The sequence below is a fragment of the Dunckerocampus dactyliophorus genome, chromosome 10, assembly GCF_027744805.1.
Source record: "Dunckerocampus dactyliophorus isolate RoL2022-P2 chromosome 10, RoL_Ddac_1.1, whole genome shotgun sequence".
In the NCBI taxonomy this organism is placed as follows: Eukaryota; Metazoa; Chordata; class Actinopteri; order Syngnathiformes; family Syngnathidae; genus Dunckerocampus; species Dunckerocampus dactyliophorus.
In genome coordinates, this window is record NC_072828.1 from 13,133,186 (window position 1) to 13,159,369 (window position 26,184).

General features: G+C 38.5%; 1 protein-coding gene across 3 annotated transcripts in view; it reads left to right on the top strand.

Moving 5' to 3' along the window:
- The window catches only part of LOC129189262 (zinc finger protein GLIS1), a 120,821-nt gene that overhangs the window by 57,730 nt on the left and 36,907 nt on the right, over positions 1–26,184 (top strand). For all 3 annotated transcript variants that reach the window (XM_054790773.1, XM_054790774.1, XM_054790775.1), the window contains one exon: positions 25,669–25,830. In XM_054790773.1, the coding sequence (XP_054646748.1) occupies positions 25,669–25,830 (162 nt within the window). The remainder of the gene's footprint in view (positions 1–25,668; positions 25,831–26,184) is intronic.

Sequence of the window (26,184 nt, forward strand, 5' to 3'; positions counted from 1 at the left end):
CATCGGTGTGAATATGACTGTGAATGGTTGTTTGTCTATATGTGCCCTGCGATTGGCTGGGGACCACTCTCGCTCAAAGACAGCTGGGATAGGCTCCTTATGTTGTGTGCGTTTGTATATATATTTGTTTGTGTCAGGTAAACTCTTCTATTCTTTTACTCCTGAATTTCTGCACAAAAAGGGGTGAAATTTGTCATAACATGCACTGCTACTGTGTTGGTTGTGCTATAATGTTTTGAAAAATACACCACATGATGATGCTGTTATTAAACTCCAGTTTGACCCTAGAAATTGGTTTGACTTGAATTTTCTCACACAGTTCAATGCGCTCAAGTTACACCTACTCTGTCTTTCTGGTGTACAGCCAGAGTGTGGTCCACACTTTTAGGGTACTGGCAAGCAAAAAAAAAAAGCAAAAAAAACGCCCCCAGCAATATTGGTTGAAATACGTCTTTGCAGGAACAAAGGCGGGACTTAGCAAGTATTTGTCCATAAGTCATTGGCCAGTGATGATAAAATATTGAAGACACCTGTATTACATGTATGCTAGCATGTATTCCACAGCATTCTTCTGAGCACTTAGCATCATATGAAAATTTAGGATACCGTTTTTGTACTCAAAACGGTCGATGTGCATGAAAGGTTTTTCATGCGAAGGGAAGGGAAAGGAAAGGAAAGGTTTAGGGTAAAAAAAATTGTAAGGTCATATTCTGCCTTTTCCCTCCTTTTAAAACAATCCAGAATGATTTTAGGAAGTCATCCGGCAGACAAATGAGTTAGATAGGTAGCTAGATAGTCTTAATTTCTCTCGACAAACAAAAACATAATCTCATGTGGGTGGCTTTTCCCCTTCTTTCTTCTCTCTGTCTGATGTGCTGATCAGCTTGGTTGTCATGCAAAATGTAACACAACACTGTCCATATGTGACATTAGTGTGATGAAACTGCTGGCGGCGGGTCCGTGCGACTGATGTTTTGGCAAACAAACACAGAGTTCTGGATTAGATGGCTCTTGCTTGTTTTCCTTGTTGAGAGGGACCAGGCCAACTTCATGTCAGAGCATGAAATTTTTCCAGTCAATCTTTTGCAGTAATGTAGTCCAACATTATGCAGCCTTTCAATAACGCCGCCTCAAACACTTGCTGCATCTGCACAGCCACAAGGTGTACACAAGTAACAACTAATGAAACAATACATTTCATTATTAACGCAAATTCTCCAATCAGCACCTCTATTTGATTAACCACTGAGTCGTCTAGCTCAAAACACATTAACATTAACAGCTGCGGCAGTAAGCAGCCTCCTGATGTAGTTTTTTATTAACTCTACAAGATGGCAGTAGCTGCATTTGAAGTATCATGAATGCTCAGCATCCAGCAGCTTTAAAGCATGCGCTATAAAACATAAATTTTGATACTCAGCTGTTGGTGTGAAACTCATTTGTGTTAGACTTGCCATACTGTTTACAATAAACTCATTAGCACTCTTAATGCTGGCTATGCAGTTTGCTCCTTCATGTTATGACAACATTGGTTCTATTGCCGCTGTGTTGTGCAATATAGTTGTTAATTAATGACCATGTGGTCAAAGAGATCTACGTTTTCCTTTTCCACTTCATCATGCACTTCAAATCATGATTAAAAAAATGAAGTTGTTATTTTTACTAATATATATGATGATAATATTTAAATCTCAGAGCATCTAATCTTATATGTGTGTGTTTGTGTGTGTGTGTGTGCGTGTGCGTGTGCGTGTATGTAGATGCAGAAAGAGGTGCACATGCAGTGGCTAATGTGGCAGGAGAGGAGCTATGGCATGGTGTCACCTGCAGTTGTTAGACATGAGTACTCAAATTTTGGAAATAACTCTTTTGCTTCCAACTAATGCTCCTGCTTTTTTGTAGTTTAGGTAAATAAATGCCCCGGCTATAATTACAGTATTTACAGTGTATGACTATTTAGATTTTAATTTTCGTTGTCTTTCTGGTTATTTAGACACACATACTGTACACCCATAATAAAGACGTTGTTGTGGTGTTCGGAGTGTCCATGAATGCATCTCGCTGTAGTCAAGTGACAATGAGGAAGCGTCATTACGGACTAGAGACATGTTTGTTTGGATTTGGAGATACATATGTATGGTGTTGGAATTGCACTGCTGTTGATGTGTTGAGGTTAGAATAAAGTTATAAAAGAGCGGCAGACTCTGTGTGACTCTGTGGGGACGCTACACTGTGCCTCCGCTAACTTCAGCGTCGTCGTCTGTCGTCATAACAGAGAGGCGTGGCTTGCCATGACGCATATGCATTAATTACGCAAAGAAAAATGTATGTAATGAATGAAATGAATTTGTTTCCACCGTTAATGCGCTATTTTGACAGCCCTAGTATAAATGCATCTGTATAAGTAAAGACCTCCCTTCTAATAAAGACCTTACTCCTGAAAGATTTATTCATTTAGATTCAAGATTCAAGAGTTTTATTGTCATATGCACAGTAAAACTGGTGGTTCTGCTATGCAATGAAATTCTTGTTCTGTTCATTCTCCCAAAAAAAGAAAGAAAAACACAAGAAAATGAATAAGAACATCAGAAACATAAATACCAATAAATTAAGCAACAACAACAGAAGAGACATTGATACAAATAAATAAATAAATATATAGTGCTATGAGTGTGTGCGTGTGTTGCGTGCGTCGTGTATATTTATTTGTATAATTTCTTTTAATAAAAAATTAAATGAAAGTTTGGATGTAATTAATCAATTCAAAAGCCTTAAGAGTTTAGATCTCCTCAGTACATGAACAATTGCTTAAGTGTTTTCTAACCCCTGAATGTAAAAACCATGTGGATTTCATTATTTGTATTGACAAATATGCCCAACGTCTGCATTCTCGTTTTATCAGCGACTATCCGTATTCATTAAGAGCCTTTTAAAAGGATACTCCAGGACGAGCTTCCTCCTTTATTTGACGTCATGCTTTCAAGCACATACATGAAAACCCGCTACACCGCATGCCACGCATATTTAACATAACATAATATTGTGCGATTCAGAAATGAGGGTCGAAAAGGTCAAACAACTCCAGCTACCTTGCTTTCAAGCTGGTACACAGATATCAAAGCACACGGGATCTTTTACGCGATACACTTTCAATTACATTTGTCTGGAATGCTATATTTTGAGTTTGCCTATTTCCTCGACATCAAATAGCGGCCTCGCGTCTGAAACCGAAGAGCCCTTGCTGCGGCCTCATTATACATTGCACAGAGATTGTGTCATAATTGTGTCCTGTCCAGGACTGTAATCAGTTTAACCTCTCTAGTGAGCCGGATCAGTTTACTAATACATTGGACGATGGCGGATGGAGGTGTGTAGGGGTTTTTTTAGGGTGATGTGGGGTGTATTGGTTGTACTTCATGTAGCAAATAGCAAAGAGAGAATGATTACAAGACCTCTTTTTCGGACTTTCTTTTTGACTTTTAAACTTAATGCTGTCATGGACCATGCACATTGCTTGCTGTACCAAAAAGCAACTACGCCGCACACACACCCATCCAACAGCCAAATGTCTTTGCACATGCAAATGTTTGTTTTGGTTTTTTGCTTGTCAGCACAGCACTGCACACTACATAGGACTGTCTGCAAAGCAACAACAGACTACGACTGCAAAGACATCGTCCAAGGAACGAGCGAATGTGGCGGTTAGTGATGTGCGGATCGATACTGAAATATCCATACTTCCGATACCAGCTGTTCATGCTATAAAGTTGATTCTCAAGTCAAAATATGATACTTACAGTATACTTCTGTCATTTGAGTTAGTGTTTGTCTGAAATGGTTGTCTGTTGCAACGGAGACTGATCATAAACGGAGCCATGTGTGAATTGTGAATAAAGTCTCATTCTTATAGTAGTTCTTAAAAATTTATCATTTATTTTTATGGTTTTATTTTTATTTTTTTACTTATTTCTTTTTTATTGTTTTAAAGACAATTTTCACATATTTTATATGATTTTATCCTGTTTTATCTATTGTTGTACAGGGTCAGGCAAAATGATCTGACACATTTGTAGGTTAAATAAAAGGCAAATAAAGTAAAGAAACAAGAAAGTGTTTTTATTTTTGAAAAGTACATAAAATGCCATTCTGTTTCATTATGTTTTAAAAATTAAATCAGTCAAATGGGATCCATTATTGCCCACACACTCAATGCAGATCCAGTAGCTCTGAAGTTGGTAACCCATAACAAGATGGTGTTTCGAGCTGGTACGGGATCATGTCTGCCAAGATTGAAGTGCAAACGGAACGCTTGTTGTGTTGCAGTTACAGATTCGTTTGTTTTGATGAACGTTTCCACAATGAAAGCGCGATGCTCACCAGTCCAATTCATGGCAGCAACTGAAAAAGAAACGAAAAACAATGACATTATAAAGAAACAAAGCAAAATGGCATTATATGAAAAAAAATGGCATTATATGTACTTTTCGAAAATAAAAACACTTTTTTGTTTCTTTACTTTATTTGCCTTTTATTTAACCTACAAATGTGTCAGATCATTTTGCCTGACCCTGTATATTAGCTTGGCTACATTGCTGAATACATTTTATATTTAGCAATGTAGCCAAGCTAATCTACATATATATACAGTATATATATACATATATATATATATATATATATATATATGTATATATATATAGTATAGAAAACACCCCGCTACCTCAGTGTACTACAGGGTTTAAAATAAATAACTTTAATAAAAATTATTAGTGAATTTAAAATAATAATTTGTTAAATCAATCACTTAATTAAATATCTTGTATTTTGTATGCTATGATATGAAATACACAACTTTTTAAAATTTGCCAGACACATTAGGTTAATTTGCACAAAGTATCGATGTCGGATCGGTCAGCCTGACATTTACTTAGTATTGGATTGGATCACTAGTGGCGGTGGCAAAAAGTCAGTAAAAAACATGTAAATCAAAACAGTTATATTTACAACTCCAAATGAACTTTTTCCATCACTTCTTTTTCTCTCTCTTTTTTTTTTAATGGCACAAACAAGACGAACGCTCTTGTGTGTGCTTTTGTTAGGGGAAGGGCCCACAGCTGCCCTTGCTACTCATTGAGAAGAGCAATATATGCTTTCATGTCAGTTGCCAAAAGTCTCTTCACAGGATTTGTCTCGTTGCTTTTTTGAAAAGGAGTATCTTACTCGCAAAATACTGTAATGCGACAAAGTAGCTAAGTTGGCAACACTGGGCCTCATTCACGAACATCTTCTTAAAAGTCTTCTTAAGAAGTGTACTTAAGAAGGCGCGTGTTGGAAACTGCGCCACATTCACGACACGTTCTTAAGTAGGGATAATCGTTCGCACCGGTGTTCTTAGGTTGATGAATGCCAACTGCGATGCCCGTGCATGTGAGACCTAATTTGCATAGGTCACCGCCTATTATTTCTTATATAAGGTAAAAAATGTGCCGTGCGCAACAGGCAGCTGGAGGCGGAGATGGCAACGCGCAAGGGCAAGACTGAGAAGCAGCTGGACAACAAACGAAAGAAAAACTTATAAATAGAGGTGCTTTTACAAGGCCACCTTATTTTCACGTGTATCCACCGGTCATCAGGCCATCCAAAAAGAGTCGGCATGGAGCACCATTGCAGGAAACATAAATGCCGTTTCCACGGAGAAACGCACCACCTCAGAGGTTAAAAAGAAGTGTTTTGACTTAAAATAGACTCCAAACAAAAGATTAGACTGCACCGGAGGGATCTGGAGGAAACGGGAGGCGGGCCATCAATCAGAAACCAAACCATTTCGGAAACTCTAGAAAATATTTACACAATCACGATGGAAAAATAAAGTAAAAATACATAGTTTGTGTGTGACTATTTATTTTTTCTGTGGTAACATTTGATAAGACGCTGCCTAATTAATACAGCAGCCCCGTGCTCTGGCTCAAGACGTGGCTGGGGGCGCATGTCGTTATCTGGGGGTGCTACGTGCGCAATAGGCACACCACGTTTCATTGCGATGTTATTCTGATGATCCTGCACACCTGCAAGAACAGAGAGGGAAGCCTGAAGCCTGAAGCGGGACATCAAATATTCGTCACTTTCAGAAAATAAATCTAATGGTCCCTTTCCATTCTCCCTCGATGAATTGGGATTTGAATATATATTTATCCATGGAGTATATTTTAGTTGTTTTGATGATAAATAATTGTTGGGATATTTTATTTGCATTACATTTTTTGGGATCAGGTTGCAAAATCCATCATGAGGGCGATTGCACATTGAAAGTGCAAGCTTTGCTTGTGCGTAAGAGTCCTCCTGAGCATTCGTAGAATTTGTTCTTAGATCTAAGAACTGTGAGTTAAGAACACATTTCGTGAATGCCAAAAATCTTCGTAAGAAGGCTTTAAGAACACATTTGTGCGTAAGAACGTTTCGTGAATGAGGCCCACTGATCCCTCCTGCGTCTTCTTATTCTCTAGCAGACCTCTAGCAGATCATTTCTTATTGCGCGAGAGCGAACAGGTAGCAACAAATCTACTTCTTTATTTGTGGCAGGCCACCACAAATAAATGAATGTATGGGATACACTGATATGGACTTTCATAAATCCGTCCTGACTGCATTTGCACACTAGAACCCAACGTAGACTGTATCCCAGCCAAGAGGCTATATATGTGACAAGTCGCTTTTGCACAGAATGAACACGACAGGAGAATATGGATAACTTATGTAGCAAAAGCAAAAGACGTGTGTGTGTGTGTGTGTGTTTAAAGTGTCAAGTTTAAATTATACACTGCAGGCTTCTATGGTTCATATGTCGAGGTTAATTTCAATTTTGGGAGAGAAGAAGTGAAGGCTTAAATAAACAGTCATGCATTTTATTCCAAGTGATGTCATCCTAAAAAAATACAAGGATGACTCATCAAACATTATTCATGATATATGATTTGGTATGTACTGAATGTGGCTTTTTGAACTTTTTTTCTTTAAATATTATCCTAGATGTTATGCACACACATGGTACCAAATTTCTTTTCTTTTTTTATAACATGATCTTCTGAGAATTTAGTCGGAAACTGTTTAAAATGTTCAGCATCTTTCCTCATTATTATTTATTTTGTATTATTTTCAGTAGATACTGTGTTCAGAAAAATAATTATTTGGGAAAAACTATGATAAATGCCAAAAAAAAGATAAAGGTGTTTTTTCTTTAAGTATATTTAACTGCGTAGCATATGTTGAACTACATTGTATTGTTTTCAGTGTTTTAATTTAAACTTTTTTCTAAACTATAAATACTATCAAAGGTGTCCTCCCCATCTGACCCATGGTGGAAAATGTTTGGACATTCAATCACATGTTCTATATAGTCACGTTTACAAAATTGTAAACACATAGGTATAAGTTCCTGTGTGGGAAACTAACTTTCACAGCAGCAATTTCAGGACAATAATCACATATATTACAAACATATATTTGAAAGGGGTGAAAAGTCTTCTCAGTGTGAGATTTAAGGATACAAAACGTTATACAATGATCAACATTTCTGTTTCACCATTTTATGGCTTAAGGTCCCCCGCATGGAGACTGACACAACGATCCATATTTCTATGCACTTTAAAAACATCTTTGTTGTATTCAATCCGTTCCCCTTTAATATTGATTTAGCTCTGAAACGTTTACGCAGGGTTTCATACCACAGTGACTGAGTTATTTGAACAATCCTGCAGCAAAAGTCTGGCTTTATCTGTTTTTTTCATCACAACACCGTGACACTTGTTAACTTTCATTAAGATCACCCAGCATCCTTTTATTATTTTTTTAATATTGCCATAATCAGTAAGGCACTGTTATCCTTTAAAGGAACAACGCCAAGCAATTAAGCGTTGCTCAGGCATGATGGAAAGAAAAGCCAGGAAATAAATATTACTGTCACACTAGCTGGCCAAGGCTCTGACTTGTATCATGCTTCAGATAAACATACTGTATGTACTGAGGGAAAAAAAAACATGAAAGAAATAACAATGAATGTGAAAAGTGATGAATACCAGTCCATAATTGCGCAGCGGTGGTTTCGATTTTGTACACTTACATTTTCCTATATGCAGATACTTGTTGTAGAAACATGTAGTGGGAATGATACTATTAAATATAGTAGGTTGGGGTGTAACGGTACATGTGTTTGTAATTAGATTTTTCGGTATGGGACAGCAGCATACCAAGTTCTCATACGGAACACATTGAGTGAGGAACAAGACATGTTCCTTGCGATATAATGAGGTGTCTACTGCGTAAACAAATAAACAAGGCACGTTTATTTATAGAGCTTCATACGCAAGGTAATTCAAAGTGCTTGACACAAAAGAAAGGTAAAATCATTCCATAAAACATAATCATCATTCTAAAATCATTACGGAAAATTCCATAAGTCATTCTATTAAACAAACAATTAAAAGCGCAGATAAAATACTTTCAGTTGTCATATGTACAGTTGAATAGAAGTGTTTTCAGCCTGGATTTGAACATTGAGGATTGTCGCACATCTTCTGGAAGACTGGATTTTGGCAGCATAAAACTGAAACGCAGCCGCACCATGTTTAGTCCTGACTCTGGGCACCCACAGCAGACCCTGAGCTTCTCAGAGCCCAAGAATTGACCCCTGGGGATCCCCACAGGTATAACCATTTGGTCTGAGACACAGTTACCAATTTCAACAAAGTAGTTCCTGTCCTCCATATAGGACCTGGACCAGTTTAGAGCAGTGTTAGAATACCCAGTTTTGTAACTTCTGTAATAGGATCACATGATCAACCATGTCAAAGGCAGTGCTCAGGTCCAGCAGAACTAAAACTGAGACTTTGCCTGCATCTTTGTTCAGACGGACATCATTTGTCACCTAGATCAGAGCTGTCTCAGTGCTGTGGTGGGGCCTAAATCCTGATTGGAAAGGAGAAAGTCAGTATGCAACCTTTTCTAAGACTTTTCCCAAGAATGGCAGGTTTGATATGAGATGATAGTACCGTGGCATCATGACTGTTCTTCTTCAGAAGAGACTTAATGACAGCAGTTTTTAGGGCCTTTAGAAATGTTCCAGTCTGAAATGACATGATAACTAGATGAGTGATTTGTGGTAGCAAACTGCTCATCACAGCCTTTAGAAACTGAGCACCTCATCAAGGCAGCCCGTTGATGGACTCAGACTGCAGATGATCTCTTCGACTGTTTTGTCAATGACAGGTGTGAAATGTTTCAGCTGTTGGTGTCTAGCTGGCTGCAGAAGAGTGAATTGTAAATACAGTTAATGCTAGCAGGAGTCATGGCTAGCGATAGTGCCAAGGAGAAAACAGATCTGGAAAACCCTCTTCCATCGTTAAAGTCTCCTGTTTGGGAACACTGTGCTTTCTCGTGAGATAGGTAAACGCACAAAGACAAGTGGATAATGGGAGGCAAACCATGCACAAGGGAGGCGACGAACGGCTGTGAACAGCGCGCCGTGTTCACATCCAGAGCGAATTGTATGAGTCTCCCACGGTTTTGACTGGCTGTCAGATGTGGAGGGAATTTGGGGGTGTCAAAGTAGTTCAGAGGAGGAAAAGCAAGCGACCGATGTTGATCGAGTACTCTTGCTAGTACCGGATCTTGCTAGAATTGAAGATAAACTTACATAAATATCCATGTAAATAAATGGACATTTGTGGACTTACCTGCTGTGTTTACTCTATATCGCTATATTCTTTTTTAGAACTCTGTCACGGCAATACTTATTAGCATGCTGTTCGCTCATTGGTCGATCAATAAAACCCCCGCTGATTGGTCCTCGTCTGGGTGAGAACGATGAAAAGTTGAGCATTTTTCAACTTTCTTGGACTGCGTCGCAAGCCAGCGTGTGCACGATGACACGCACAAACACAAACTTTCACAGGCACAAATTTCACATGTCGCTTGGCTGGACGGTCTGATAATCACCCTATTGCGCAGGATTCATTGAAAATGAATAGAGTAGAGGCGAGTCGCCTTCCGTGTGTGGCGCCCGTAAGACCAAAGCAGTGTGCCAGCATTGTTATGGCGTACCATTGCACCCCTACTTATACAGTAATACATTTAATTGCAGCTAAACGACAATAATGATTCTGATGTGACAAGATGAACGGTTTGATAAATTGCATATCCACACTACAATAGTAGAAACTAAGAGTTGAAAAGACAGAAAAACAACCCTGGCACGTTGAGAGCGTATCAAATTTGAGGGTATTGTGGCATCTCAGTTTCACCACGTGACTTAGGCTGTTGCTTTTTTTTTTTACCCACAAAGCTTTGAGGTCTGGTCAGCCTCCAGATGCTTGCATAAGCCTCCCCTTCACCCTGCCTTCAGGCTGATGTCTGATCACAGTGCCATGCTGACCTATTGTTTCATTTTACTGGCATGTTTGCTGTCTGAATACTACTAAGCCTCTGGCACAGAAGCATTTGGCTAGGCAACTTAGCAGGCTTCTGCAGTGTGTTTATTTGTTGTCGCGTAAGACTGGGACTGTGTTATTGTAGGCATGAGCCTTTGTACAGCTGTGTCAACTCTTTTCTTGTCTGGACAGCTGCCATCTATTTATTTGCAGATTACTGCAATACAAGGTATTAAGCCATATTGATTTGTTTTACAAGTAGTAAAAGACAGTAGATGAACAGTAATGATGATGATGTCGATGAAAACCCTCACTCGAGCAAATACCGCCAGAGTGCAGAGCGCTGGGTCATAAAACATTGGCATCACTTGTGTTAATGCTGGCTGAGCAATTTCCTCTGTTACAACATTGGTTCTGTTGCTCCTGTGTCTTGAAATATACTTGTTAAAAATGACCATGTTACGTTTGAGCTACGGTTTGCCTTTCCATGCACTCCAAAGCTTTATTAAAGTTAAGAAATGTCCTGTCTCATTCATTTTTCTTCTTTTTTTCTTTACTACTTGTGAAAAATATATTTGTATTTTTTTTTGTGGAAAGTAGCCCTTTTTTTCAGCAGAAAACACATCTCATTGACCCTAAGTCGGTAATAACTTCTAAATATGTGACAATACAGCCTGAATGTACAGCATACATGTACTGCTGTTTAAACAAAAAAAGCCCACAATTATTTTCTGGTCATGTTTTTTCATCAAGCGTTTGAGATTTTGCACTTTGTTTTGCAGTTCTTGAATGCACCATAGTTGCTGTGAGACACAAAAGTGAAACATATATAACTTCAAACCGTGACTCCGACATACATGTTAACCCTCCTGTTTTCACCGGTAAACCACCATATTTTGCCCCTCTTTCCCGACGTGCTCCCGTTTTAATAGTTTACCGTATTGTAAATTTCATGAAAAAAATCATCTCTGACGGAGCAGCCCAGCTTCCTGTCTAGTGGAAGACCTTATTTTCCCTCATTGTACACTATTTTTCTTGAAATTTTCTCTTCTTTTCAAAGACAAATGTTTCGCGAATGGACTATGATTCCATTTGTTCATCGCTCATCTTAGATTATCATTCATTAATGGTGAGTACATATACATTCTATACTTTAAAATGTGTTCAACACATGTGTGAGGCATATTGAAGGGAGAAGGGGTGGGTTCTGGTTCTAATAATTCCAACAGTCACTCTTATAGCAAGTGTTGATCAGAAATTAGAGGACAATGTCAAGCTAGCAGGAGGGTTTGAACGTGGAGGGGGAGCGAGCCATGTGTTAACAACATACATTTTTATGGCCGTCTCAATTATAGCTGCAACTAACGATTATTTTCTTAGTCGATTAATCTGTACCTTGTTGTTTTGATCAATCGGTTCCCTAGACAGAACAAACAAATATGAACCAAACACAAACAGTTAGTGGTTTAGTCCGCAACATACTGTATCAGAAAAGAGGCACAAATGATGATCACTGTTTTCCAAAGGCAAGCTGATGTGTGTGAATACCTTGTTTTGCCGAAAACACAAAGATAATACTTGTAGGTCTGCTTTCATGGATGACTGAGGACATTTAAAAATATCCACATTTGAGAGGCTGAAATCAGAGGCTATTTACATTTTTTAATCAAAAACGATTAATCGAATGCATATATAGTTGTCAATTAATTGAATAACTGATTCATAATTTCTTGGATTAATTGTTGCAGCTCCAGTTGCAATTATTTTTTAATTACTATTTTTCGACATTCATTGATGGTTTTGCTGGGATCTACGCTATATTATATGTAAGTTTTCACATTTCAGAAATAAAACTATGTTATAAAGTCATCCCTCACTATATTGTTTTTTTTTCAAAAATTGATTAATAAATGATCACTGTTTTGTGGTTGAATACAGTCTATTATTAATCAAAACATATGCATATATATGCAAAATGTACGTATTCTTGGCCCAGAATTAAGCATTTTTAATCAGCTTGCTATAGTTCCTGAGTGTTAGCCTGGTTAGCAGTGTGGAGAGTGCCAGTGACTGGCGTAAGTTGTGGCTGACAGCAGCTGTTGTGTGAATGTTTGCTGCATACAGTATGTGTTTTTTGCGCCATTACAGTACTATTCTACTACACTGGCCACTATGTGTCAGGAACGTTACATTGATGAGACAATAGCCGCGAAGTATGTCAATGCTAACTTGTCAGTTTACGTAAAGTCTTATTTATGTCTAAGATGTCTTCTTTTGTATTATTACGTCAACTATGTTGGGTAATACAAGTGTAAAAGTGACTATACGAGTGTTATTTCATGTCTGAAAACCGTAATTAGAAGGTCTTAACAGGGTTTCTATGCTGTAACTAAAAATATTCCATTTATTAAGTAAGGAATCCTACTTCGCAGTCGGGTAAGGAACCAATTAACTGCAATAAAGGAGGGATGATTGTATATGAGTTTTCACATTTTGGATATAACAGCTTCCCTCTAGTTTTTTTTGTAATGAATGAGGCATATTGTTTCCAAAATTATGGTAAAATTCTAGGTCTCAGAAGCGTTTGACATTGGAGGTTCCACGTTATTCTCTAAGCTAACCATAATGTCAGCTATTAAAATCCCCTTTCTAACACTTCCTCAACGATAAAAAAAGAGCTTCTGGAAATTTACTTGGTCTCACTGTATACATCAAGTGGTTGTAATGTTGTTTTTTTCTTAGCAGTGTGTGGATTGTTAATGTCAGGGTTTAATGTCAAAGCAGGGACATCTTTCCAGAGTTGTGGTGATGCCCTAAGAAGCCAGCATCTCCACTGCCAGTGGCCGCAGAATGAAATACCGTTGTAAGACGTGTCGTGTAAGAGTGAGTGATTTGACATTTGGGAAAAATACTTGCGTTTTACCTTTCAACAAGAGTAGAAAATATTGTTTTGATACATTTTCCCATTAAAAAAAAAAAGACAAAACAAGCCATTGTACTGGAGAAAGTCAAATAAATAGCTTGAGTGCGGAATGGTGTGGAGGAAAAGCAATGCTGCTGGTAAAGATCCAATATAAAGAATCCTACCTAGCACAAGGCAGTCATCACACTAAATTATACCAGATCAGGGGTTGTCTAAGCTCACAAAAGTGTAGTAAAGTCAATCTTTTAAATATAGCGTGTGGCTGCGATGGCGGTATACGGTAAATTCACAGAGCATGGAGAGGTATCTGCCATGGCTGCAGAAGACAGATGAGAGCATGCAGGTGCGAATGGACAGATTGAAGCGAGAGGCATCACAGGATCCCCGCGTCGACTGCCAGTAACATCAGTCCAGGCGCCAGGCGAGGAGCAACAGATCATGTTGTAGAATTTTCATTGTGTAAGCCCCGGTCTGTCGTTTTCATGGCAGGTTTGGATTTCGTGAATGGGTGCATAATTAATGGCTCGTCGGTTACTAATGTGGCAGCGGGAAGCATTGTGTGGCACTCTAATTAGCCATTTAACGGGGATAAGATTGCTTAGCGAGACTACAAAAACTGTCTTTCTGATATCTTTTATTTTATTTATTCAACCCCGACACATCTTTATGTGGCTTTTTGTTAGATGCACATTATTATGTAGAAAACAACTTGAAAAAGATTCATGTACTGTATTGACCAGAATATAGGACAACACGTTTAACCTCACCATGTAAGTCCACCTTTCCAATTTTGACGTTAAACCATTAAGTCGATGTCGTTCCCGTGGATGGGTATTCCATTTATTTTTCAAAATTGTATTGGCCCAACTATAAGAAGACTTTGATGATAAGACGTTTATTATTCATTTTTGAAAAAAATATTTGTCAGACAAACAAAACAGACAATATAGCAACTCTTAGATTGTATGCAATAATAGGAATATTATGTGTCTTAGCTGCTCAACAGTTTGACAGCTGTTTCATTCATCACCATTATGTAGTGGCGCTGAACTACAACCCTTTTACATTGCATAAAACAAAATTACATTTCAAAATACAAATTGACAAGACTCTAAAGAAATTCACATTCCAGAAAACTAATTAACAAGACTTGAAACAAATTTACATTTCAGAAATCAAATTAACAGGAATCTAAACATATTTAAAACCCCACCTGTCGCCCGAAGTCAGCTGGGATAGGCTCCAGCATGCCTCCGCGACCCTAATGAGGAGAAGCAGCATATAAAATGGATGGATGGATAAACATATTTAAAGTAAGCTACTTTAAAGTATTTCAAGTAAACAAAAGGCAAAATTACACAAACTGAAAAGGGAAAGTACCAAATACCAGATTGACAGGGAGTGCTAACATTTCGAGCTGGCCAAAGTGATGTTAACTCATGGGGGTGGAACAACACTATCGTGACCCAGTTAAGTTGATCCCCACTAGCCTGCAATTGACATGGGCGATTCACATTTCCAACTAGATGAACTTGTATTGCTCTGCCAGAACACCAGTTTATTTCTAGAAATATTTGTTTTAAACAGCTGCAAGTGTGTGTACTCGTAGTCTAGTGGTAATGACAAGAGCACTGTGGTTGTAACTTTATTACTTTGCGTCCCAGGTTGGATTACGGCTGTTGTAGACTACACCCTACTCCCACTTATGGTAATTTTCCATCTTATTTTCTTGCGGCAGACCAGGCTTTGTAATCTTGGTAGTATATTTAGCGCGTTTATTGAATAATTAGGCACACACAGTTGGACAGTTGGAGCATTTAGATGAAGCAGTATGAGGAATCACTTCCTGTCAATCTGGAGTTTGGTACATTTGCTTTCCGGTTTGTGTCATTGTCATTTGTTTAGTCTTTTGTGCATTTGTTTTCTGAGGTGTACATTTATTTCATGCAATTTAAACGTGGTTCACAAGTTTGTAAGATTGTTTTGCACTGCCCGGCCACCATACCATTATCTTAACGTTTGCCCTCATCAGCGGTAGATTGCTGTGCGGTGACAACTTTGTAAGTCCACTTTTCCAATTTGGACTTTAAAACATGAAGTGAATATATGTGCCATAAATGGACATTCAACAAAATTTCCTTGCTAGAGTATTTTTTTTTTAGACCCTAATTTAAGACGACGCTGAATAGGGATAAACCCCTATTTTGTGTGTGTGTGTGTGTGTTCCATTTTTGATTTTTGCATCTATAAATCTCTAGACCCCTAATAAAAGGCAACCAGGCTTTTTCAGATTTTATTTTAAGGGGAAATCATTTTTCTGATAAAATAACAATTTGTAGTAGATTGCAATAATAAAGCATATGTTAGCTGCTCAGCAATCATTTGATGATTCTGTTTCATTGATCACCATTATCCTAAAATTAACTCCTCCTCTGTTGTTTGCTGGCTTGACCCAGCTTTGGGTCTCTGTGTGTGTATGAGTGACAGGAAGAAAAGCTCAGACTTGCTGGGAGAGTTTGTCGCCACCTGTTGGTTTGCATGTATAAATCTCTAGACAGCCTGTCTTTTTGATTCTGTTATTCCCGGAGAAAAATAGTTATAATCGGGTCAATATGGTATTTACGAATGATTCTTATCAAAGTAATATGTATCATGGCTGTTTTGGTATGTGTCATCTGCCCCTCAGAAGGCTTCCAGAGCTTGGGCAGTCTTAATGTCAGCGAAGTAAGGAAATGAGAGGCTACATAAGGGGCCAATATAAGTAAATGGGGGCCTGAATGTAAATCGAAGGTCCAAGAATAAAAACATTGCACTGGAAATGAACATAATAGGTCCCCTTTGAGAATATCAATACTGCAAAGTACAGTGACAGTCTTAACTCCCTCATAGACAAGCACTCATCTGGATGCTGTTATAAACTTGACCTCTGTCTTTCACAGGGTACTGAGCAACTAATCTGTGTAGAGAATGAAAGGAAAATTCAATATGCAGACTTGCAAGTACATTTTGCCGTCTGCTCAGGCGGCATGAAGGCAAAAGACATTTCCTTTTCCGTGTCCTTTCCTAAACCTGCTGAACCGGTAAACCCCAGGCTGCTCAGTTTGGGAGGAAATCACATTTTAGCCCTCTAATCTGATGCAGGGGCTGCTGGTAGACATTTGAACATTTGAAGGCATCACGGCAGGTTAAGTGCTTCCATGAAACCTCGCCGTGTTGTTGTGTAGCCAGTGTTGCGCTAAGCAGGAGTTCACATCACTTCAGCAAACACTCAGTGAAAGGATGGAAAAACAGCTGGCTTGGCTCATTATGTGATCATAGGAATGCTTCCTGTTGTGCCATCCACTTGGTTTTAATGGCACCCCCAAACTATTCAAGCATGGGTGCAAAATGGCTGTTAAGAACAATTTTGTTAGTCATTTACATGAACACTTCCTTCCACGAATTTATCGGCCGAGCTCTCACTCCCTTTCTTGTTCATCCGCATCTGGAACGCACTCCCTTTGCGTTCAGTCATTTGCTGCATGCGCTCATATATCAGCCTTCATAAATCAAGGCTTCCAGTGCAGGCGAAGAGAACACGCCAAAGTAAAATAAGTGTAAATTTGTCTTCCTCCCGCGCCCAGAAAAGTGCTATCTTTGATTTGGATTTTAGATCCGACATCCGAGGCTGGCTGCTAAAAGGCTCCCGCTCCGGCAGTGGAAATGATATGTGTAAACTATGTAATGTGAATGTTTTAGCCAAGCTGTGTTTAATTTTGCATCCTGACGAAGCGCATGAGAAACCTGCCTCTCTTTAGCTGTCTCATTGAATCATGTGGATATAATTTCATCCATTTACGTTGTTCTGCTCTTTGCTGTGGTTGCCACAGGGCATTTGGAAGCAGGCAGATTAAATGCACATGTTCCTCCCATCTGCAGCGCTGCCCTCCGAACAGATCCCGAAGTGTCGGTGGTTTCAGGGCTGAGAAAGACACCTTGTGATAAACCAGCTTATTCTACTGATCCTTTTTTCGTACTTATAAACTTATACGGACTGCTTTCGAGCATTGGCACTTTATAACATGTTTTATTTGGCGGGAGGTTTTTTTTGGCACATACATCTCAACCCTTCATCGTGTCTGTCAGCCTTGGAACCAATGGACCTATCGGGTAAAACTAATCACAGTGGAAAGCAGATTCAGATTCCTAGGATTTGAGGAACCCCTCTTCCTTTTTACAGTGGAAGCTGGCCTCTAAACATGAGTAATAGTGAATTTCATGCAAGTGAATCACATCTCCCAGTCATTAGTCAGAGTCCTGATCTACAATTACAGCCCCAGGGTCATGAAGAGCATTGGCGCTGGGAGCGATATAAAAGCAGTGCCTCCCATCAGCAGGATCTCAACAATATCTTGAATGTCAAAGAAAATGCTAGAGGTTAATCTTGGGGTGAAAAATTGATGACCTCGGTCAACAAGGACCATAAATTGGAACCTCTAAATTGAACACCACATGCTTGTAGTTCATACAGTAATTCTGAAACGCTTCTCTTAAGTCACTTAAAACTTTGAAGTTTGAATCGCCATCATGCAGGAGAGCTTAGTTCAGTGAGCATCCCAAAGTCCCTTTTCCACTGTAACAGTACGCCGTAAGTCACTGTTTGGTACGTACCTCTGTTTCGGTTAATTTTTGGTACAGTAATAGAACAAAGTGCAAAACATAAAACATCTGTAATGATTTTTAAAATGAAAGATAAACAACTGCAAACTGCTACCAAGTTAAATACGTGATGAATACAATTCTCAAATAAAGATATAATACAATGCAACGATGCAGGTGGCAGTGTGGTCAGGGGAGCCTGTCATGATGAAAAATAAAAAAGACAACATGCAAACTCCACACAGAGATGCCCAATGGAGATTCAAACCCAGATCTTCCCGATCTCCTGACTGTGTGGCCGACATGCTGACCACTAGGTCACCGTGCAGCAAATATTGATATTTGTCCATTGAATTGTATTATAAATGTATTTTCTGTATGATTCCAATCGTTTTTAACATTTGCTTAAGTAAAAATTGCTGAATTTGCACATTTCCTGATCAAATACAGGGCTCTCGGCTTAGTGCAAAAAAGCACAGCCTACCGTCTGAGTGCACTTAGTGAGTGCACTGAGTTGGATCATTGCGCCTGTCAATTTCTGTTTGTCAGGATGTAGCCAATAATGTAATGTTGCAGAAATATTTGTTTTACACCGTGACTTTCTACATCAGGGGTCACCACCGTTTTTCCTTGTGAGAGCTACTTTTACAAAATGAAAATGGCCAAGACCTACTAATTTTTGGAACATTTATTTTCAGAGCTTATTTTAAACCCAAACAAAGCAAATATGCTTGTTTTACCAGAACATTAACAAAATGCTGGTGTCCACAACTCACATTTTGTATTTCAGAATGCATTTCTTTCTGCTGTTCTTTCATTATTAACTGAAAACCTGAATGAAAAGCAGGCTTGCGGGCACCTCATGTGGTCGTGGGGGGCTACCTGGTGCCCGCGGGCACCACGTTGGTGACCCCTGTTCTGCAGCATGTCTATTGTCTTTAATGTAAGTGTGACATCATTATTTTTGCTAATCGGACCATAAAATACAGAGAAATGTCAAATTAAGCATTGTCAAGCATAAAAATGGTAAAATGAACTAACCTACAAATACAAGGCATTAATAAGACATTCAGATTGTGAATGTAGTATTCTACATGCGCCACTAAGTGTCAGTAATTGTTCTGTGCTGGAACAACAGGCTTTTATTGAAGGTTTAAATTATTTCACAACAGGCACAGTAATAATAATGATAATAATGTACTGCTGTTGTAGTAATGCCACTGTTGTGGTTGTAACCCACGGCAAACAAAAACTCAACTCTGAACCCCCAATGTCACTTCCTGTCCTCCACACATCCGGATTACATTTACTGCAACACACACAATGATGCATTTTATTTAAATGGCTTAGTAAATGGCTAATTTCCTCTGATGATGTCTACTATATTGGGTAATACAAATGTGAAGGTGACTGTATGGGTATTATTTCTTATCTAGAGTGCTCTAATAATGTTAAAAAAAACTTATTTTGAAGGTCGTAAATACGTTTTCTATGCTCTAACTACGAAAATATTCCATTTATAAAGAAGGAATCTGACTTTGCAGAAATTCACTGGTCAGGGTTGGGTCTGGAACCATTTACCCACGATAGATGAGGGATTACCTTATTGCAGTTATTTTTAATGAGCAACCTGTATTAACATTTTAAAACACTCCAAAGGAGTCAGGGCCTTACCAGCCATGCATCTCACCACACGACACTGCCTGGTGGAGATTCAAAGCTTCGATCTTCTGACTGTGAGGCCAACATGTTATCCTTTTACGCATTTCTCCAGGAAAGCCAAGTGTTCCTAAACACTAGTTGAGATGGAGAGACCAAGTAGAATAGTAGAGGGACAATAAAGACTTTGGCTTCATGTCATTAAATATCACTTGTAAATGCTTTTAATTAGATACCTGTCCCACATGTCAGCAGGCACATTCTACCCCCCGATACTCACCCATAATGGTTGTTTGTTCCCATCATGCTCAGCTCCTGCAGGTTTCCAATAAGTCACTACATGCGAGCAGCGTTTTACACTGCTTTCTTTTAGCCCTGACACTGTTTGGCCTTCTCCCTGCTAGTCAGGAGTGATTTCCTATGAAGGCCTCAGGCCAGGGTCTGCAATCTTCACCAGTTTGCATTCTGGGCCTCATGTCGTCTTGTCTGTTGTGATCAGCTGCCTGTCCACACTTCCCACTTCAGCCATATCAAGACCCCTGCTGTCATCCCCAATGTTTATGGAGCAATTGACCACCCTGCCCCCTCAAGATCAAGATGGAGTGCCTCTGTGCTTGTGCGGTTATCTGCCGGTTTACCTCAGACGGAGGTCTCGGAAAGGAAAACCAAACATGTTTGAAGCAATTCTGGTGATTAGAGCTGTGTAAGCTGTTTTTTTAGATAATATCCAAGAAAAGATTGATCTGGTGTCACCACGTTTTGACTGTTTATGGAACTCAAACCCATGTGTCCATCTCTTAACTGCAGTTTATTTCTGACATTTACCATTGAGTGTGGTTTTTGATGGATGGCTTTGACTTTAGGGACTTTTGTAATCATTGTTAGTGATTGGTCAGTCCAGTGGAAACCTAATATATCAAACTTTCTACAGTGTTGGACAACTTAATGACAAGCATCTTTACCTTACTGCAGCGCTTGCATCCAGTATCCATAATAAAGTAAAGTAGGTTTTTCAGCAATAATGAAACTGTAACCCAGGAATTAGCCACAACAAAACATCGTACTGTAGCATATAATTTTTCACACCAGGTTTCTGGTTAATGCTGCTGCATTGATGCGACTCTGCCAGTTGGTTTCCCAGCAGCCACATTAGCCCGCAGTAATAATACGCTCACAACGATTAGCACACTTTCCGCCATGGAGCCACACATTTGTTTTGTAGACAAGCAATCAAACTGTGATTCCCACCCCCCATTACACATAAATACACATATTTGACACAACAATAGCGCCAGTGGTGTTTTCCAACTCAACTCAAATGCTTGGTGGCCGTGTTTCAACAGTCAGCATGGAGCTTATTCTTTCCAAGTGGTGTGGAAGTGTCGATGTTCTTCTACACTGAGATTTGTGTTCGACTTTTCCACCCTTTTCTGCCTCTTACATCTGGCATAATTGGTATGAGTCCTGAAAAGTTTTCCATAAATGCAACCACCCTTGTCGTCCTGCTTTTAGTGTCGCTATTTTCTCATGTACAGCTCTGAGGTTATGTTTAGTCCCTTTCTCGTTCACTTTATAGGCGTAAAACTTATCCTTGTGCTGCTTTTCTCCATCGGTCACAGAAAAACCTGAATCGGGGTGGGCGGGAGAGTTAGTTGCAGTTTATTTGGCCGCCAGTTGATTAAAATATCAAGTTTCTAAACCAAAGGGGAAAAAAGGTTAAAATATTTTTTTCAAATACTATTAATATTAATTTTAGGATATAAATCAAAATACTATATATTTAAATGTAAATATTTCTATATATTATATAAAATATTAAAAAATTAAAATAAAATATTATATATATATATATATATATATATATATATATATATATATATATATATATATATATATATATATATATATATAATATGTAATATAATAATATGCTAATGATCATATGTTATATATATATATATATATATGTATATATATATATAATATATAGAAATATTTACATTTAAATATATAGTAGTTTGATTTATATCCTAAAATTATATATATATATATATATATATATATATATATATATATATATATATATATGTTATATAATATGTAATATGTTATATTACATATAATATAATAATATATAATATGTTATATAATTATATATAATATAATATGTTATATAATAATATGCTAATGATCATATGTTATATATATATATATATATATATATATATATATATATAAAATGTAGAAATATTTACATTTAAATATATAGTAGTTATTATTATAGTAGTTATTATATTTTTTCTTATTATTCTTTAATGTCTCATAGAATATTTGAATATTCCAAATATATATTGCCTTTCAAATGCACTCCAATATATTATCTGAGTTAGAGAGTGGAAATGTTTTGTGTGTGTTTGCGTGTGTGTGTGTGTGTGTGTGTGTGTGTGTAATTCTTTATTATTTTGCAATTCTCAATCCAAGAATGGATTCTGTTTCAGTTAAAATTCCTATCTTATATTAATTTATGATTAATTTGAGATGTTTGGGTTTTTCAAAATGTATTTTTTTAATGTAAACACTGTGATTATTATGTAATTAAGTGTATTGCTGCAAAATTGTGTTAAGGATATACTGTATGTTTTTAATTAGTAGTATTTAATGCTTCATTTCAGAACTTTACATTAGAAAAGTCTGCCTGTAAAACCACACACATTTTGTCGCTATTAAGACTCCAGGGACTGCTTGAAGCGCCAAGCCATGTGATCAGCCTGGTCACCCAACACGGCTTCGCCATGACTGGCTTAGGTTTCGCTGATATTAAATGGAGGTCTGTGAATAGGATGTTCAACCTGGCACTGTGTGGGTGAGTTAAGAAGACTATGGGGACGAGCACTGAGAATGGGGCCACTCTCTCTTTTGCTGCAACGTGATCTGTGATAGGCAGGCCGAATACAATGTACAATAATAGTTAGAGCACAGATCATTGTACAGTTTCTTTTATGATCTTGAGTAAATCCACAAACGTTTTAACATACAATCCAATCGTCATCATTCCTCATTCATCCATCCATGATTTATGCATTTATTAATTTTTGTTTTCTTATTAATTTTTGTCACACTATTTTTCTATTTCATCACGGCATGAACTATGTAGCTATTGTTACACAGTCTCTTTTTTCTCTCCCTATTAGAAACACTTAAACACAGGAATTGAACAAACTCTCAGGAGTTGGTGCGACATAGAGGTGTAGGATTAAATCAGCTCCGCTTCTTCCTACTCCTTTTCAGACGTATTGAAAAGCGTACACATGTGATGTTCCTCAAATCTACAATTCCACTTTCACCCTGTTTTGTGCACCTCTTTCGTTCTGTCGCGCTAAGCAGTCCTGGAGGTAGGATGACAAGCAGTCCTGAAGATCACTGACACAATCTCCAGTGACAATTAAGTCTGGTTCCATTGATCTCAATGTGCTGATTAATACCGTAATGGGATGCGTTTCATGTTGCCATAAGTAACATTGAACTGTGGCCTCTTTACTGCTGCACACTTTTTGACAACGGCAGGCTTTGACAGCCTCAAGAGCAACTTGTGGACATGTGAGACGTCCACCCCCTCACTCCTAAATCATTCATGTGTTAACAAATCTGTGGGCTTCATTGGCTGAGTGGTCGGGATCAAATGGGGGCAAGCTTGGGCCTGATACGAGCTTGTTTACAGCCACTGTCACTTGTCCGTCTTAGCTTGCCGTACGCATGCGAGTGCTGGGCTTATACTATGCATTACAGCCCATTAACTGACGCTGTGCACCAGGCTCGGGTTTCCATCGTCGCTCAGGCAGCCTTGAGGCAGGTGGAGTGTCATGTCCGCCCGTCACTGTCTTCAAAGTCACTGGGCATTTCATTAAATCTACTCAGATTGACCATGAAGTCAAACACTGGGCGCTTATACCACCCGGGTTTCAAGCAGGCAAGCATCTCTCTCTGCTTCCCATGATGGGAGTGCTCGATATTTCTACAGCTGTGGAAGTAATCAAGAAATTCAAGGAAAGTATATATGACGGAATCCATCCATTTTCTATCCTGCTTATACTGTTCAGGGTCACTGAGAAGCTGGAGTCTATCCCAACTAACTGAGCACACCATGCACTGATCGCACAACCATTCACACTCGTAATTCACACCTTATTTAACCTCACATGCAAAACAAGAATATAAAAACACTAGAAAATAGTGTTTTCCTATAGAAAATAATTCAAATAGAAATAAAGTGATCTAAGCTGAAATTGTTGCCATCATAAAATGAATGTATAGGCAATTTTAAGCAACATTTTAACCACCTTATAAAAATATTAATGACAATTAAAAAAGGTGTTAATATGAATTTACCTCAAACATCACATTTTTTAAACATTCACCACTATAAAAATAAATGTACCTAGCTTTAAATGTGAGTCTGCTTACTTTTTGGAATAAGTGATGAAAAGCAAAACGTGCCAATAAGTTTGCCATTTAAATATGTTGAGACGTCATGCAGGACGCTGGTTCACAGTTTGAGAGTTTTTGTGTGGCTCGGCAAGGGTTTTGGTCAAATTCAGTCAAATGGAGTGCACGACCTGTCTGCAAGCAGCAGAAGTGCTGTTGATTCCGTCTCAACTGCTATGCTGCAAAACTGAAATCTAAACCAAGTTAAATATCTGAAATCAAGGTAATAAATAAATCCTTGTAGAAAGTAACATTTTGGCAAGTCAATATTTATTGTTCTGTTGGCTATTTTTATTGTTTTAAAGGTGCTGTCTTCTTTAGTTAGGTACTGCATGGGATGCTGCAAGCATCATAAACCCGCCCTCTTCCTGCTCCGACCTTGCAAGCCATTGCCCACGTAACACACGCACACAAATGCATTAGTTATGTTTGTTGTCAGCTAATGGTAGCGATTTGGCAAAGTTTGCTAATGTCACCTATTATTGTCACAAGATCTTGTGTCACAAGATCTCAAGAGGTTAAAATGAGATTTTTATTCAGAAAAAAACTGTCTCTTGGGCCCTCGGCCTGGGATGATAATAAATAAATGAATGTATCACACAATAAATAAAAATGAACTTGATCGTTTTGCTGGCCTCAATACATTGCCATGTGTATGCGTGTTTGTTTTCCTTGTCTCTCGCCTCCAAACAGGCAGGAAGAGAGTTCACTCTGTGCATTGGTTTCAGTACCATTGCTCGTTTGTGCCATAGAACAACAGCATTTTGTCAGTGATACAGTCTTTTTGTCTTGGTGGGTGGAGGCGGGGCCGGTGGCATACACACCGACTGCAAAAGAGGGTAACGTTAGAAAAATGAAATTAGTAGATTGCAATATATTGTCATATATTTTGTAGATTTTTTCATTGTACTTTTCTTAAAAATAATGTTAAAATCTCGTCGTGTCTCGTTCTTGTACACTCGATCTCGTGTATTGTCTCGTCTCGTGACACCCATAATAACCACACCATGATTCCAAATTGTTCAATGAGACTGCTTTTGTGTGTGTGGCCACACTGCGGAAATGTGTGTGTATACCAGATCGCGGTGAGGCAAAGCCATGCACGGCAGTCATTTTACTTGGGCCGAATACATTTTTTTACAAATTGAATTGTGACAAATACAGAATTTTTTTTTCTTCATTCTGTTCTTTTAAGCCACTTTTGGTGACATATGCTATCCGGCAGTGTTATTTTTTATATTTTTCATTTTAAAAAAGTGTAATTTGGAGCCAAAGACAGGACAGCACCTTTCAGTAAAACAGTATATCTCTATGACATCAGCTATGGGAAGTTGCACAACACTGGCATTGAAAGTTCAGAACATTCAGAGACAAAATTCCGCCATCCATTAATGATGTGGAATTAATTTATTTATTGATCGTTGCATTTCCTCCATAGTCTATCCGTAGTTCAGAGCTGCACACTCAATCTTATTCCTACTTATTTCTACATAATGCTCCGGCGCATTCCCATTATAACTGTTACACGTATGCGCTCCTTTGCAGTTTGAGGGCTGCAACAAAGCCTTTTCGCGTCTGGAGAACCTGAAGATCCACCTGAGGAGCCACACGGGGGAAAAGCCTTACCTGTGCCAGCACCCGGGCTGCCAGAAAGCTTTCAGCAACTCCAGCGACCGCGCCAAGCATCAGCGCACTCACCTGGACACGGTCAGTAATGAAGTGTCTGATCTCTTTATGTGTCACTTGTAGAGTAGATCCAGGATTAATCGATACCGGGTCAGCAGATGCATGGCTCTACATGGTCTCAGAGGACTTAGTAGGAAATGATACAAAGGTTAAGGACTATTTTACCATATTGACCCGAATATAACATTATATATAATATAACACATCGTTTTTTCCCCTAGAACAAGTCTGAAAAGTTCAGATTGTCATATATTTGAGGTCTAGAGATTTCTACATGCAAACCAACGCATGACGTGCCGCCAAACGACTTTTCCCCAAGCAAGTCGGAGCTTTTGTTCCTGTCACTCACACGTACACACACACACAAGTGACCTG